At 38.0% G+C, this 13,888-nt stretch overlaps 1 protein-coding gene across 1 annotated transcript in view; it reads right to left on the reverse strand.

Moving 5' to 3' along the window:
• Positions 1-13,888, reverse strand: part of LRPPRC (leucine rich pentatricopeptide repeat containing) — a 159,579-nt gene that overhangs the window by 113,687 nt on the left and 32,004 nt on the right. The window contains exons 12-14 of the mRNA XM_038395576.2: positions 9,194-9,312; positions 8,452-8,545; positions 2,310-2,379 (exon numbers count right to left, since the gene is read on the reverse strand). Of these exons, the coding sequence (XP_038251504.2) occupies positions 2,310-2,379; positions 8,452-8,545; positions 9,194-9,312 (283 nt within the window). The remainder of the gene's footprint in view (positions 1-2,309; positions 2,380-8,451; positions 8,546-9,193; positions 9,313-13,888) is intronic.

The raw sequence follows: 13,888 nt of genomic DNA on the forward strand, positions 1-13,888 counted from the left end.
CTGTAAATATAATTCTAGTTCTTTGAGGAAGGTGGAGCTTCTTGGGGAAAAAGAGAGGAAGTTCTGAACATGAATACTGTCTTCAGTGTAATAGTGTTTTAAAATTTATTACATTAGATATTTAAGTTTTGAGAAGGAGTTCAATTTTGGCTAACGTCATACGGTTGTCCATATCAATAAGTTTCCACACATTTTTCCAAGAACGGCAGTCCAGGAGCAGGAGACCCCCAGGACTAGCATAGCAGAATAGTGACGGTGTTTCATGTACGTATGGGGCACTTTAGTAGAACCTGTGTAGCTCACATCAGTGCTTGTAAGTCTTCACTACATAAGCTCTGACATTACAAAGTTTAAAGTACGGTAGAACCCCATTTATCTGACTCTCCACTATGCAGCTCTCCAAATTAAACGCACAACCAGGACTCCAGGGCCAAAAGCCAGTGATCTCTCCTGTGGCCACTAGATGGCATTGCAGCATTGCACTTTCCCATTCTGCAGATTATCCGGATTTTTAATGATCTGATCTGGCCCTAGTCCCAATTAGATCAGATAAACGGGGTTCTGATGTAATTTTTTGGGATTATCATTTACATAGTGCTTTACAAACACAAATTAAGACAAAATTCCTGACTCAAAAAGCTTACAAATGGACAGACACTGGAGAACAATTAAGATAAAAGACTAAGGTAATACTACAGGTTTCAGAATAGCAGCCGGTTTAATCTGTATCCGTAAAAAGAAAAGGAGTACTTATGGCACCTTAGAGACTAACAAATTTATTAGAGCATAAGCTTTCGTGCTCTAATAAATTTGTTAGTCTCTAAGGTGCCACAAGTACTCCTTTTCTTTTTAAAGTAATACTACAATACATGAGATGGAGTACACTACTAGCTTATTTCACAAGAGATTTTGTGATGAGGCTGATGGTCACTGCCTTCAAAGCAGCAGGTTATCAGGAAGGGGTAAGTGGCCACTAGAAGTGAATTCTTTCCTTCACAAAAGCCAGGTCTTACACTTGGAGAGGTTCACCCACAATTTTGAGATTAGGTGTCTTTCACAAAAGCAATAGATCCCCTGAACTTGAGATACCAGTCTCAAAAGACAGACACAATCCCCTCTCCCCCACCAAAAAACCACCACCACAAACATATAACATAGCTCCTATTTTGAGACATCAAGCCTCCTTTTACAAAGCATTTGCTCCATCTCAAATGGTACATAACCAGAAACCCAGCTATGGTTGAATCTACCATTGGATGAATTTGTCCTTGACCCAGCCCGAAGAACCAAACCTCCTCTTCAATTCAAATAAAATCTGAAGATTTTGAAGCAATTTCTTATTTCCAATACAGAGTACAAAGACAGAACAAAATAAATCAACAAAACATTCCTTGAAACAGTTGCTTGAAAAAAAAAAAAAAAAAAAAGAGAGAGAAGGAACACCAAAAACTAGTATTTTATTTCTACAGCAAACCATATAAATACTTAGCACTCATATTCTGCTTTTAGTTTCTAGAATTAAGAGTATTTTACTAATGTAAGCAAATATAATTATCCTCATACTACAGACAGGGAGAACAAGGCACAGAGAGGATAAGTGACTTGTGCAGTCACACAGTAAGTCAAAGGATGAACTGGGAAAAGAACCCAGGTCTCCTTTCTCCCATTCCAGTGCTCAATCCACTGGATAATGCTGCCTCCCAGCTAAATGACTGTGGCTAGCAGCCAAACAGTTCTGCCTTCGATAATCACAGACACAAATAGAGCACACAAGATGACACCTAACATTTTTAGCTCACTTTCTGAATAGTTTGAAAAGAAATAAGTCATTTTCTTCTATTACATTAAACCATAATTTCATCAAGTTTAAAACTCATGATTTCCTCCCACCAAAGTAAGTAAATGATACAGAGGGCTGTAAACCTTCCTTTGGTCCTACACACCTATATTTTCTATTGCAGTACCAGCAGAAATGCAAAAAAGTGAATAGAAATAAAATTGCCTTGGTCATGGTCTCAGGTCAATTTTACACTCTTCCAGCATCATACAGCTAGTGTTATTGCTACTAGGCTGGGGACTGTGTGTGTGTGGGGGGGGTTACAGCCATCTAGTCACTTTGAAGGAGGTAGGTGTAGAGAGAGGGGCAGGAGTGCTCTGGACTTTTTGACCTGTTGATGGAAACCAATTTTTATTAAGTTTAAGTTTTCAGACTTAATAACCACAGGGGAAAATTACATAAGGGTGGGGTGTGGGTGGGGAGATTAGACCAATTACAGAGGGGGGGAAAGTTTACTTTATGAAAAACTTACCTTTTGAAGCCCAAAATGAGACAGCCTTTAAAATGAAACAAATCCACAGAGAGCATACTTGGTGAAGACACTGTAAAGATAAATATTTAGAAGAATATCTATTTTTAAAAAAAACTGGAATAGGACCTAATGGAAGTAACATTTTTTCCTTATCTAGTAAATATTAATCATCTTTGTAAATAACCATTAGAAACACAGTAATTGCCACACACTTAATCCAAAAGCAAGGTCCATCTAACCCAGTATCCTGTCCCTGCAGTGGCAAGTACTAGATCAGGTGTTCTCAAACTGGGGGTTGGGACTCCACGGGGGATTCGAGGTTATTACAGGGGTGGGGTTGCGAGCCGTCAGCCTCCACCCCAAACCCTGCTTTGCCTCCAGCATTGATAATGGTATTAAATATATTAAAAAGTACTTTTAATTTATGGGGGGGGGGGTCGCACTCAGAGGCTTCCTATGTGAAAGGGGCCACCAGTACAAAAGTTTGAGAACCACTGTACTACAGTAGTAAGAATCCTGCAGGAGGCAGATAAGGAAGAGACAAAGGTGGAGCAAGGAGAACATGTTCTGAGAGGTTCTCCAATCCCCAGAGGCTGAAAAAAAAAAAAGAAAGCAGGGAGCAGAGAGAGATCCTGAAGGAAAAATTTTAAAATTGAAAGGCAGGACAGAAAGGAGAGAGAAGCACATTGTAAAGGGCCAGAAACAGATGATAAAAGTGATGGAGGAGCAAACAAAGATGTTGAAGTCCCTACCCATGCTCCAGGCAGAACACATGCGTGCTCCCCCCACTCCGATACCCTCCCCACAGCCAATAGAGAACTGCTTTCCATGCCCTCCCAAAACTCCTCCCACATATTCCTTGCAACTCTTCAGAACATCTCAGTACCCAGTTTACTCCACCCCTTCTGACAGCTTCCAAAATGATAGCTGAATTTACACACCGCTATGACAGCCTACACTGCCCTGCCCTCTTATCTCCCTTCCCATCAAGCCTTTTGTGTGTATTTTTAATTGGTATTTAACAAAAACAAAATCTCTGAAATATAACCAGTCTTTATTTGTCTCCTACACGTGGTGGTTGCTGCTGTTAGTAATACATATTGGCAGCTGGATCATTTGTTGACTACAAATCCCCGTCAGGAATCATCACAATTTTCATGCAAAGTGGCAAGTTAAAGCATGGCAGAGTGCTGTATAGAAAAACATATTACTGGTGCTCATCATCAAAATGTTGCCTCAAAATCGCTATGATTAAAATAGCCCCTTGTTGTGCCCCTCTAACAGCCCTGGTATCTGGCTGCTCAAATTCTGCAGCCAGGTGATCCACCTCCATGATCCACTGCGGGGAAACTTTTCACCCTTAGTCTCACAAAGATTATGGAGTGTGCAGCAGGCTGCTATGACTATGCATGTTTTCCTCATTTAGGTCTAACATGCAATAAAGGCAGCACCAGCATGCTTTTAATTTGCCAAAGGCACATTCCACCGTCATTCTGCACTTGCTCAGCCTATTGTTAAAGTGCTCCTTGCTGCTGTCCAGATTTCCTGTGTAAGGCTTCACGAGCAATGGGAGTAAGGGGTACGCTGGATCTCCAGGGATCACTATCGGCATTGCAACATCCCGCACTGGAATCTTCTGGTCTGGAAACAAAGTCTCTGCTTGGAACTTTCTGTACAGGCCAGTGTTCCTGAAGATGCATGTGTCATGCAACTTCCCAAACCACATCGTGTTCCACAAGCACTTGCAATATCTTAGAGAAGTACCCCTTTCTATTGATGTACTCCGTCGCAAGATGGTCCAGGGCCAAAATTGGAATACGAGTGCCATCTATCACCCCTCCGCAGTTAGGAAATCCTATTGCCACAAAGCCATCCACTATTTCACGCACACTGCCAAGACTCTCAGTCCTTCGTAGCAGGATGCGATTTATGGCCCTGCAGACTTGCGTTACCACAGCCCACAATGGTCGACTTCCTGACTCCAAACTGATTCGCGACCGACCAGTAGCAGTCTAGAGTCACCAGCTTCCACACAGTGATTGCCACATGCTTCTCCACCGAAGCACAGTTCTCATTTTGATGTCATTGCACCGACAGTGCGGGGGGCAAGCTCTGCACACAGTTCCAGGAAGGTGGCTTTCCGCATCCGAAAGTTCTGCAGCCACCGCTAATCATCCCAGGACTGCATAACGAGGCAATCCCACCATTCAGTGCTTGTTCCCCGAGCCCAAAAGTGATGTTCCACCATGTTCAGCTGCTCAGTGAATGCCGAAATCTGGTGTTGTTTCTTTCTATGGCACACAGCAGGTCAGGCAACTCTGATTCCTGTTCAGATTGGGAACTCATAATATACTGCATGACCATCCGCGAGATGTGTATAACAGTGACCATAGCAGTAGAGAGCAGTGTAGGATCCATCCTTTCAGACAGAGATGGTGGACGCACAGTAAACAGAGACTGTTGAAAAATGCCATGAAAAGCAGTCGGAAGCCCATGGAATGCTGGGACAGAAAGAACCTCATCATGGAATGTTGAGCCCACCCCCATGATGCACTGCAATCCGCTCCGCCCTCCCACAACTCCTAGCTGCAGAGGACAGCGAGTAGCACAGTGGGATAGCTACCCATAGTGGACTGCTCTCACTGTCAACGCTAGAGTACCAAGTGTGAACACGCTCTGCCAACAGAAGCAACGTAGTGTGAACATGCACCAAACAATGTCATTATACGTTTTAGATTGTCAGCATAACTTGCGTTGACAAAATTCCGTAGTGTAGACAAGGCCTCAGCCCTGAAAAGCATTATGTTTAAGACCCCATCCAAATTTTTTCTTCTTATGGCCGTTATCTGACAACTTTGGATATTCTTGTTATCCATAAACATCCAATCCCTTTTGAATCTTGTTAAGTTTTCAGACTCATCGGTATCCTGGCGCAATGAGTTCTGTGGTCTCATTACATCTTACATGAAAAAGGTATTTCTGTTTGAATTTGCCATCTTTTAAAAGGGGTCTACTCTTCCATAAGTGACAGTGAGATTTCAACTCAGTTAAATCTCATTAATGCTAACAATTTACGTTAGTCCTGTATACAAGATAATATAGGGGAGATACGCCCAAGCGTTATAGAAGTTAGCACTCTTTCTAAAAAATGCAACAAATTAAAAAACTCCTTAAAAAATTGAGGTTTGTGGCATTCGTCACAAAAAAGAACACAAGCTTCAGGGGAAACAGCTTGAAAGTCAGAACATTTTAAATAAGTTAAAAATTGTTTCAGGTCCTAAAGTATGCTTGCCAAATTTTGGTGGTTTTACAATCACATTTTCTTATTTTGTAAAAAAATTTCTCTTTCCGCTGTTCCTGAGTAAATTACCCACAAACAAGGGAAACTAAATAAGTGTACAGGAAAACAGTGAAACTGATTATCTCTCAAGTGCCATCCAATTAACTAAGTAAATCAACAGAATGTGACATAGAAAAATACTTTTGCTTTAATATCATTCAGCTATAGCAATCTTAAGTGTTGTTACTTTCATCAATATGGGCTGAAAAATTCAAGGAAAATTGTGAAATTAGGTATCCCTTAAAGCTCACTTACAATTCTAATGTATTCCCCATAACCCCTTGTTTTCTGAGTCCTTAGCTGAGCAATCCTGCATTTCATTCTTTCCAGAATGCTGGTTCCCACTCCAGCATAACACCCCTGCAATCACTGACCCGCAATGATGCATTTAGACTTCATATGAAGCAAGTCCAGTTTTCCAAAACATGCTGTTTTATATGCTGGGTTTTTTTTAAATAACCTGTTCAAATGGTGTATGGTTGACATTATAATGAAATTAACCCCATGCAAAGGCTGAATGCATCACAACTGTTCAATGAGGGCTAGGGTGTCACCATTAGAAGGGCTATATGATATAGGTGGTAGAAGATGTGAAAACAGGAATGCTGATCTGAGCAGAAATTACATACACAATCCAAAATCTGAAATGTTTGTTTAGTTTTTAAGATAACCTTTACAGTTGATTTTACAAAATCCCCAAGCAAAACATTTTTCCAATGACATATTAAACTTTCTACTCATAAAAAGACTAGCATAAAAACCTCAGTATGCTCAGCTGCTGCTGACAATCAGCAAACTGGTTTCCTTAGCAACAAACAAGTCTGAGAAAATCAAAAGAAGCTGACAATGAAGTGGAATGGAATGGCATGATAAAGGGGAAAATAGCTCTCATCTATGCTGCCTTATGCGCCCAGATTCCTCAACTGATGCTTCACAGTTTTCATCTTGTCAGTAACAGAAATCTATACATGATAGGGGATAAGAAGCAGAATCAATAGACCCTGATAGCAGCCAACATTAATGCTTCACCTCCACTGACTGCACTGGTGAGACAATCTTAAAGTTTTTTCCCTATACAACTGCATTAACAAATTTATATTGTTTACTGTCCGTGCCTTATTATTTTTTGGGTGCTGATGAGATTCACTGGCATTAGTGAACATTGGGCCAGTATTAATTTTACAAAAGTCATTTTCTTTTAAATTCAGGTTTGTAAGGTAAACATTTGCATGCTTTCTTCAGTTACAAACCTTAATATATGGAGTACTACTACAAAAGTTATTTGCTCATGTAATGAATTTGTCTCTGGCTAAATAATCTCCTATTTAAGAGGAGTGACAATACAAAGCCACTGTTACTGGCTATACCAAAAGCTGATCACTCTAGCCAAAGTCAAAAAATAAAGGACACTTAGTTTTGCTTCTTCAAGTAACAGAAACCTTACAAAATGTTTCATTTCTAGCAGAGCTACTGTGCTCTAGCCAGGCACCACTACTCTGTTGTCTGAAAGAACACCTAAGTATTATATTTTCATGGTGTTACTGACTGGGGTAACAGGAACAAAAGCTGGCAGAATTCAGAGTGAATTTTAGAGAATTAGTAATTGTTTATGAGATAATTAAGTACATATATTAAAGTACCACCATAAATAATCGGGTTAGCAATGGTGCAACTCTATAAGCATTACACATTAAATAAACTTAAACAAAACACTGTTGAACTTTAATTTTTCAAGGATACTGGTCAAAAACATAACTAATACCAAATTAGATTTAAAACCTGAAAGTTTTAAACCTCTGATTTGGATTTTTTTTTTTTTTTTTTTTTTTTTTTGTTATTTATGGGTTTTTTACATTAGACAATGAAAAAAGAGACTACTATGTTCCACTTTTATTTCTCCTAAATTTCTAGTGAATTTTACTTTCAAATTTTCATATAGTTGCACAATGCTGCAAGGTATAAGCAAGCTGCAGAGGATGTTTGCTTTAAAATTTGCCATTTGAATTAAGAATATATCAGAAATTTTTCTATCTTGTTTTATAAATCTCTAAATTGGAGCCAAATCTGTCCTACTAGCGGCCCTTTTAAGTAATGTACTAAACCTTAGTTTTCTTTTGTTTGTCTAGTATAATTAAATATTTCACTAAAAAACAGATTAAATAAAACTATCTGGGTGCCAATCCTGCGAAGATTTAATGATCACATGCCACTGATTTTAATTTAATAAAGAGAGAGAGAGAGAGAGAGAAAAAATCTTTGCAGGATTAGGGCCTGTTGAGTACTGCAAAGTCTTCTGACAAAGATCGGTTCCGTTAAAAAAAAAAAAAAAAAAAAAAAAAAAAAAAAAAAAAAACTTAGCTTGCACTACTGTAAACCTAGGGCCTGCTTATCCCATTAGTTGTATACTTGCAGCTCCTATTGACAAAGAGACTGATGGAGGACCTAAACTTAACCTAAATATCACTGCCATTTTTGAACCACGTTAATATTTTTTTTAATAAATGTAATATGAAGGAATAAAAACGTGTGCAAAGTCCATGAGGCATGTTCATATTAAAAAAGCAGTTTATAACAAATGTAAAAACCCATTGCCAAAAACTGGCAGCTTCAGAAGATATCCTTGAGATCCTTTCCTCAAATGCCACAATTCCCCCATACGGAACAAACTTCATAATAACCCCAACCACTATCTAAATCACTCTTAAAATCCATGTCTGAATATTTACAAATACACATCAACTTAAGTACTCCATATCTGCCTCTGTTAAAAAGACATCTGCTAAATACATTGTAGATACTTACATAATGATAAAACATTTTCCAATGTTCCATAAATTGCTTCATGTCTTAATTCTGCTACAGAGAGTCCTTCAGTTTCAAATGGACAGCCATTTTCCTATGGATAAAAAGCATTACACTACACACACACACGAAATCCTGATACTCAGCAATATTTTTAAACACTGCCCTCCGCATGTCTCTGCTGAACAATGTCCCCTTTCTACAAATACTCTGGAGCCCCAAATTGTTGACACCATTCTGCTTGTCAAGAGGACTGAATGACAAGCTTCCAAAAGCCTATCGGTGGTACTAATTAGCTGGCTAGACGAACCACTCTTGACCCCTAAATCCCTCTACAAAGGCCGAGCATGCACCACCACCAGTAGGAAAGAAAATTACTGGGAAAAAGAACTAGAACCCAAGATTTCTGCATAACTGGAAAACAGTAAAATAAAGCTACTGAATCAGCTACATGGTATTACTTAAAGTCTTATTTCAAGAAATGGAAAAATGCATTACTGAAAAACATCACATGGTATGGCAATTTTAAGATCCTCTTTGGTGAACGGGGAGGGGAAAAGGTGGGCAAATAATGGAAAATAACTTTCAAAAAATAGTCCATAGAACAATTAATGAGCTTGTTTGTGTGGCAACTGCATGCCCCAGAACACCACTGGAGTCAATGAGAGTCCTACACACACAGCAGCTGCAGAATTGGGCCATAACATAGCAATACATAAAAAATAAATTCATTTAAACTCACCTGTAGCAGAACACGAAAAGTCTGAATGTCATCAAAATTTGTCAAAACATAGTTTGTGTATGTTTCCACATCAGGTTCCACTCCCAGCTCATGCATTGCTTTAAGGACCCCAATAGTACCTAAAGAAGCAATATTAGAAAGCGTACAGAATGCTGAACAACTTCAGATAACTAAAAGCTCAATTCTTTTTATAAAAGGAAGATATAAACATTAATCTCCATGGTTATTCAGGACATTTCTTCTGCTCTCTAGTTCCTGCTGCACAGAAGCAGGGTATTTTTTTTTCCATAATCAAGTTCTTAATTCTGAAATCAAAAATAGATAAACCATTCTTTATCTTGTTCCACAGTAAATTAACGAAGACTGAAAACTCTTAGTTCACTCTGCATCTGTGGTTTCAGAAAAGCATATTTTTGGTTTAGTGAAGATGAAATGCTTCATTGGGATTGTAATTAAAGAACTAGCACCTATACCTAGAGATGAGATACCAGTCCAGAATTGTGTCTCAATTTATTATTTTTTACTTCATTATAAAAATTTTAAGACTGTACATTGAAGATGTCCACATATCTGATGTGCTGAATATGGAAACTAATTTGACCCGCATAAATAAATGCATATAGCCAGCTTCAAGCCATTTGTGATCAACGTGTGTTAAGAAACACACTTAGCTTTGGTCCTCGCCCTCCCACTGTACTGCTAAGGTCCAGGCTTTCAAAACAGGTAGCTAACCTTGCACAGGATTGAATAAATATTTACATGTGCAAATTGGGTGCCTTGGCCTAGTTTGTACGTGAATAATGGGATCAATTTTGCAAGGTGCCAAGTTCCCTCAAAACCCACTGAAATTGCTCTGCACTTGCATGAGGCTCTCAGCACCTCACAAGATCAAGTCCTAAATTTTCAGCATAGACATTTATTTGAAAATATATCAATACCAACAAAAGCTACATACAGTAAAAAGTAAATTTTAAGAAACAAACATTTTCTTAAAATTGACCACACAGCTATTATACAATACATCAGCTGTTCCCCCCCGCCCCAGAGAAAAATACTGCTGGTATTATACAAACAATAATAATAATAAAAACTGATATTATGCCATTGAATTTTGAAATCTTTAGCAAACACAGCTTTATTCTAACAAGGGCATTCCAATGCTTTAATGGCTTTTCTTTCAAATTTCCAAGAACTCCCTGAGTTTCATTATATCAGGCCTAGTTAGCTAACTCTGCATTCATGTCACAAGCTATACAGGTATTGGAATTTTTGCTGGCAAAAAATGATTTGTCAGATGCTGCAGGACAACATTTCCAAGTAGCATACGTTTTTTTCAACTTGCCTCTCATATTTGTTACTTTAAAAATGTAAAGTTTCCCAAAGTCCCTGTCTTTGCCCCGGAGTGCCACCTATGGAAAAGTGACACTTCCATGAATATTTTATGCAGTGCACTATGGTGCAAATAATCAAATGTGAATTCCCTTTGAGCACTTAAAAATACATGCAGGCAAGTCACACTAAATTAAAGTCGCATCATCTGCTCAAGTCTGCCTTAAACAAAACTCTGTCTGATTTTGGCTGAGAATCTGCAAAATTATGAACAAAGAATTAATTACAGTAAATCTTGCTTGATACCTTTCAGTTCTTGACACCAACTTTCTTTTTTATGTTTGCAAGATGTAGAAAACGTTAATATAGAGCCCAGCTAATGTTACTTTTCAGAAAGACTGTTCCATTGTAAGAGTTCAAGTCAATATTACAAGAAATAGCTGTTTTCAACAGGGAGCTACATACCACAGTGAATTATGTACTCTAGCTGCAGGAGACTTGGGTTCAAATTCTTACTTAGGTCACAGTGGAAGATTAGTTTATTGGGCTCTCCCAAATCCCTAGTAGACATCTGTCACAAAACCACCACTCCGTTTGGCACAATGCTTGAGCAGAGACAAGGAAGCATAAGTACTAAATAGGGTGCTGCAGATAAAGATTAAGGTTAACTGGCAGAAAGGTGTGAGAAAGCTTCCACAATATCTGTTGCCCTATGTTTGGTCACTATCAGTGGTATTAACACTCACTCATGAAGTTCTCCCACTTCCCCCTCCCTGTCCCACTTTTTAAAAATCCAAAATATGCCTCATCTTCCCTTTTTTCTGAAAATGAAGGTTATTCATTTTCATTTGGTTTTCTTTAAAAGCTTTCACAGTCAAGTCAATATCTGCACAGCAAAAACCAGAAAACCACTAATTTATCATCACAAAAGAAGTCCACAGTTTTATATGTTTTTAAGTTTTGTTTCATGACACACAGCTTTATTAATTAATAAATTAATGTTTTCTCAATATGAAGTTATCTCACGTAACACTTTAAAATGTGTAAATCAAAAGAATATATACATTAAGACCAGCATATCTGCATCTTATGGCTGTCTTTAGAACTTCTTTGGACATCACAAGTGTATCAGGGCTGTTCAGCCTTTTCTCTCTCAAAACCTAACCAATGGGCATAAAACCAGCCAAAAGTCAAGACACACACAATGCAATGATATGTGTTTAGTAAGATGGAAACTGGCTAATAAAAAAAAGTCATTTTATTGCGAAGTCTTTTACAGTGAACATGTTCTTCATAAAGAAGCTTGTGTATCAGTATTTTACATATCATGTGTAAGCTACATTTTTTCTTAAGAAATCATTATGCTCTTAGTTTTCTGACTGAGTTTCTTAAATGGGTAACTTTTGTTAAGAGACCATGCAAAAAACATTTAGAAGGGTGCTGTCATGTCAAATTTTGCCCAAAATTTAAGCTTTAAGAACCTAGTTAAAAAAAAAAAAAAGCCTAGAAAATGTCTTGATTTTGCTAAGTTCCCAAACACCCATTTTTTTTTAAAAAAAAAATCCCTTTACTTCCTAAGATTCCTCTTCCTATTTTTGATATTCCTGAGAATGTGAAAATGAATTACTAAAAACTTACTATAAATAAAAGTGAAAAATAGGCTAGTTGGTTTTAATTTCCTAAATTGAGAAAAATGCAAAAAAATCAGACAGCCTATAAAATGATCAGCAAATTAATTTAAAGATCTTTCGTTTTTAGTAATCCTTTTTAGTAATTGTTTTTAATCCCCAATCCTCAAAAAAATTACACACTCACTTAACTTTAAACATGTGAGTAGCTTACATGCTCATAGTTAAGCACTTGCATAAGTAGTTGAATGAGGTTTCTTGAAGCTCAGAAAATAAAAAGTGAGCATGGTTTTTTTAAAAAAAATTCAATCGAGATTTTAAATATAATTTCATTATTTAAAATAGGCTGATGTTCTAATTTAAAATTAATGTATTTAAAATATAACAAATTTGAATGCATATGTTTTATTTAAGACAAAATGCACATTTACAATGCAATCAAACTCAGTGAAATATAGCAAGTTATTGATATTTCTGTTAATTATTTTGATGTGCCCAAAAGCATGCTAGACCATTCCACTCTCCTGCCTCAGGACTGGTCCATAAATTGATCTCTGAGACACAATTTACATATATAATCTTCATAATATGTTGTGTACAAACAATGCATAGAAGTCAATCAGACTTATCCTGGCAAGTCTCATTCTTCAGCAGAAGTCTGGTGGGTTTTAACTGTCCCAAGTGAAGCAGGATGAATGTTGTTAAACAAAAATTCCAGCACATTTCAAAATATATCCTAATAATTATTTCTAATTACTGGGGAGCGTAGGGGGGAAAATCATAATAAATAAGCAAATAAAAATCATGTTTTATTAAGAATTAATGTTAAACAGGAAACTATTCAACATATGGACAATCTGCTGTAGAAGATTAACTGAACCAGTTTTTATCCATTAAAAAAGCTCTCTATTAAGTTTAGGACTTGCTGCTTTAGCTTTAGCTTCTTGCTGCTGAAAGTGCGCCGCTTCCCCCCACAAATTGGTAATGTTTCAAGCTCTACTTTGGAGAATCAAACCCTCTTGGAAATGGTGTTAAAATGGCAGCACCGACTGAAGAAATAACGCTGTGCCCTAAATGGAGATTCTGCAACAGTGAAAGTTATGTCTAAAACAAGTTTTAAATACCCTCCCCCCCTTTTTTTTTAAAAAAAAAACATACCCCCTAGACAAAATTGTTCTTTGGTCCCCCATAGCTGTGCAGAGGAGTAAGACACCTCCACCCATTTCTATGCCTGATCTTATAGGGCCCTTGGGCTCCTGGGTTCAGACATTGGATGTCCAGCTTCTGCTCTCTCCCTAATTCAGGTGTTCTGAAACTGGGGGTCAGGACTCCTCAGGGGGTCACGAGGTTATTACATGGGGGGGTTGTGAGCTGTCAGCCTCCACCCCAAACCCCGCTTTGCCTCCAGCATTTATAATGGCGTTAAATATATTAAAAAGTGTTTTAATGTATGGGGGGGTCGCACTCACAGGCTTGCTATGCAAAAAGGGTCACCAGTACAAAAATCTGAGAACTGCTGCCCTAATCTATATGACTGAGCTAGTAGGAACTGCCTGAGAGGATGGAGAGGGAGTGGATAGAGCCACAGCTTCTGTTCTCCTCCCCACATCTGGCTGACTCCAGCTCTTCTTCTACTAAGGGACAGATTCTACCACTTATTCTCCCACTGAGCAGTACCTTATTCCCCACTGAAATCAGTCAAACTTCTTGTTGAGTTAGGTACAATTCTGCACAAGTA

The sequence above is a fragment of the Dermochelys coriacea genome, chromosome 3 (genome assembly GCF_009764565.3).
Source record: "Dermochelys coriacea isolate rDerCor1 chromosome 3, rDerCor1.pri.v4, whole genome shotgun sequence".
Lineage (NCBI taxonomy): Eukaryota > Metazoa > Chordata > Testudines > Dermochelyidae > Dermochelys > Dermochelys coriacea.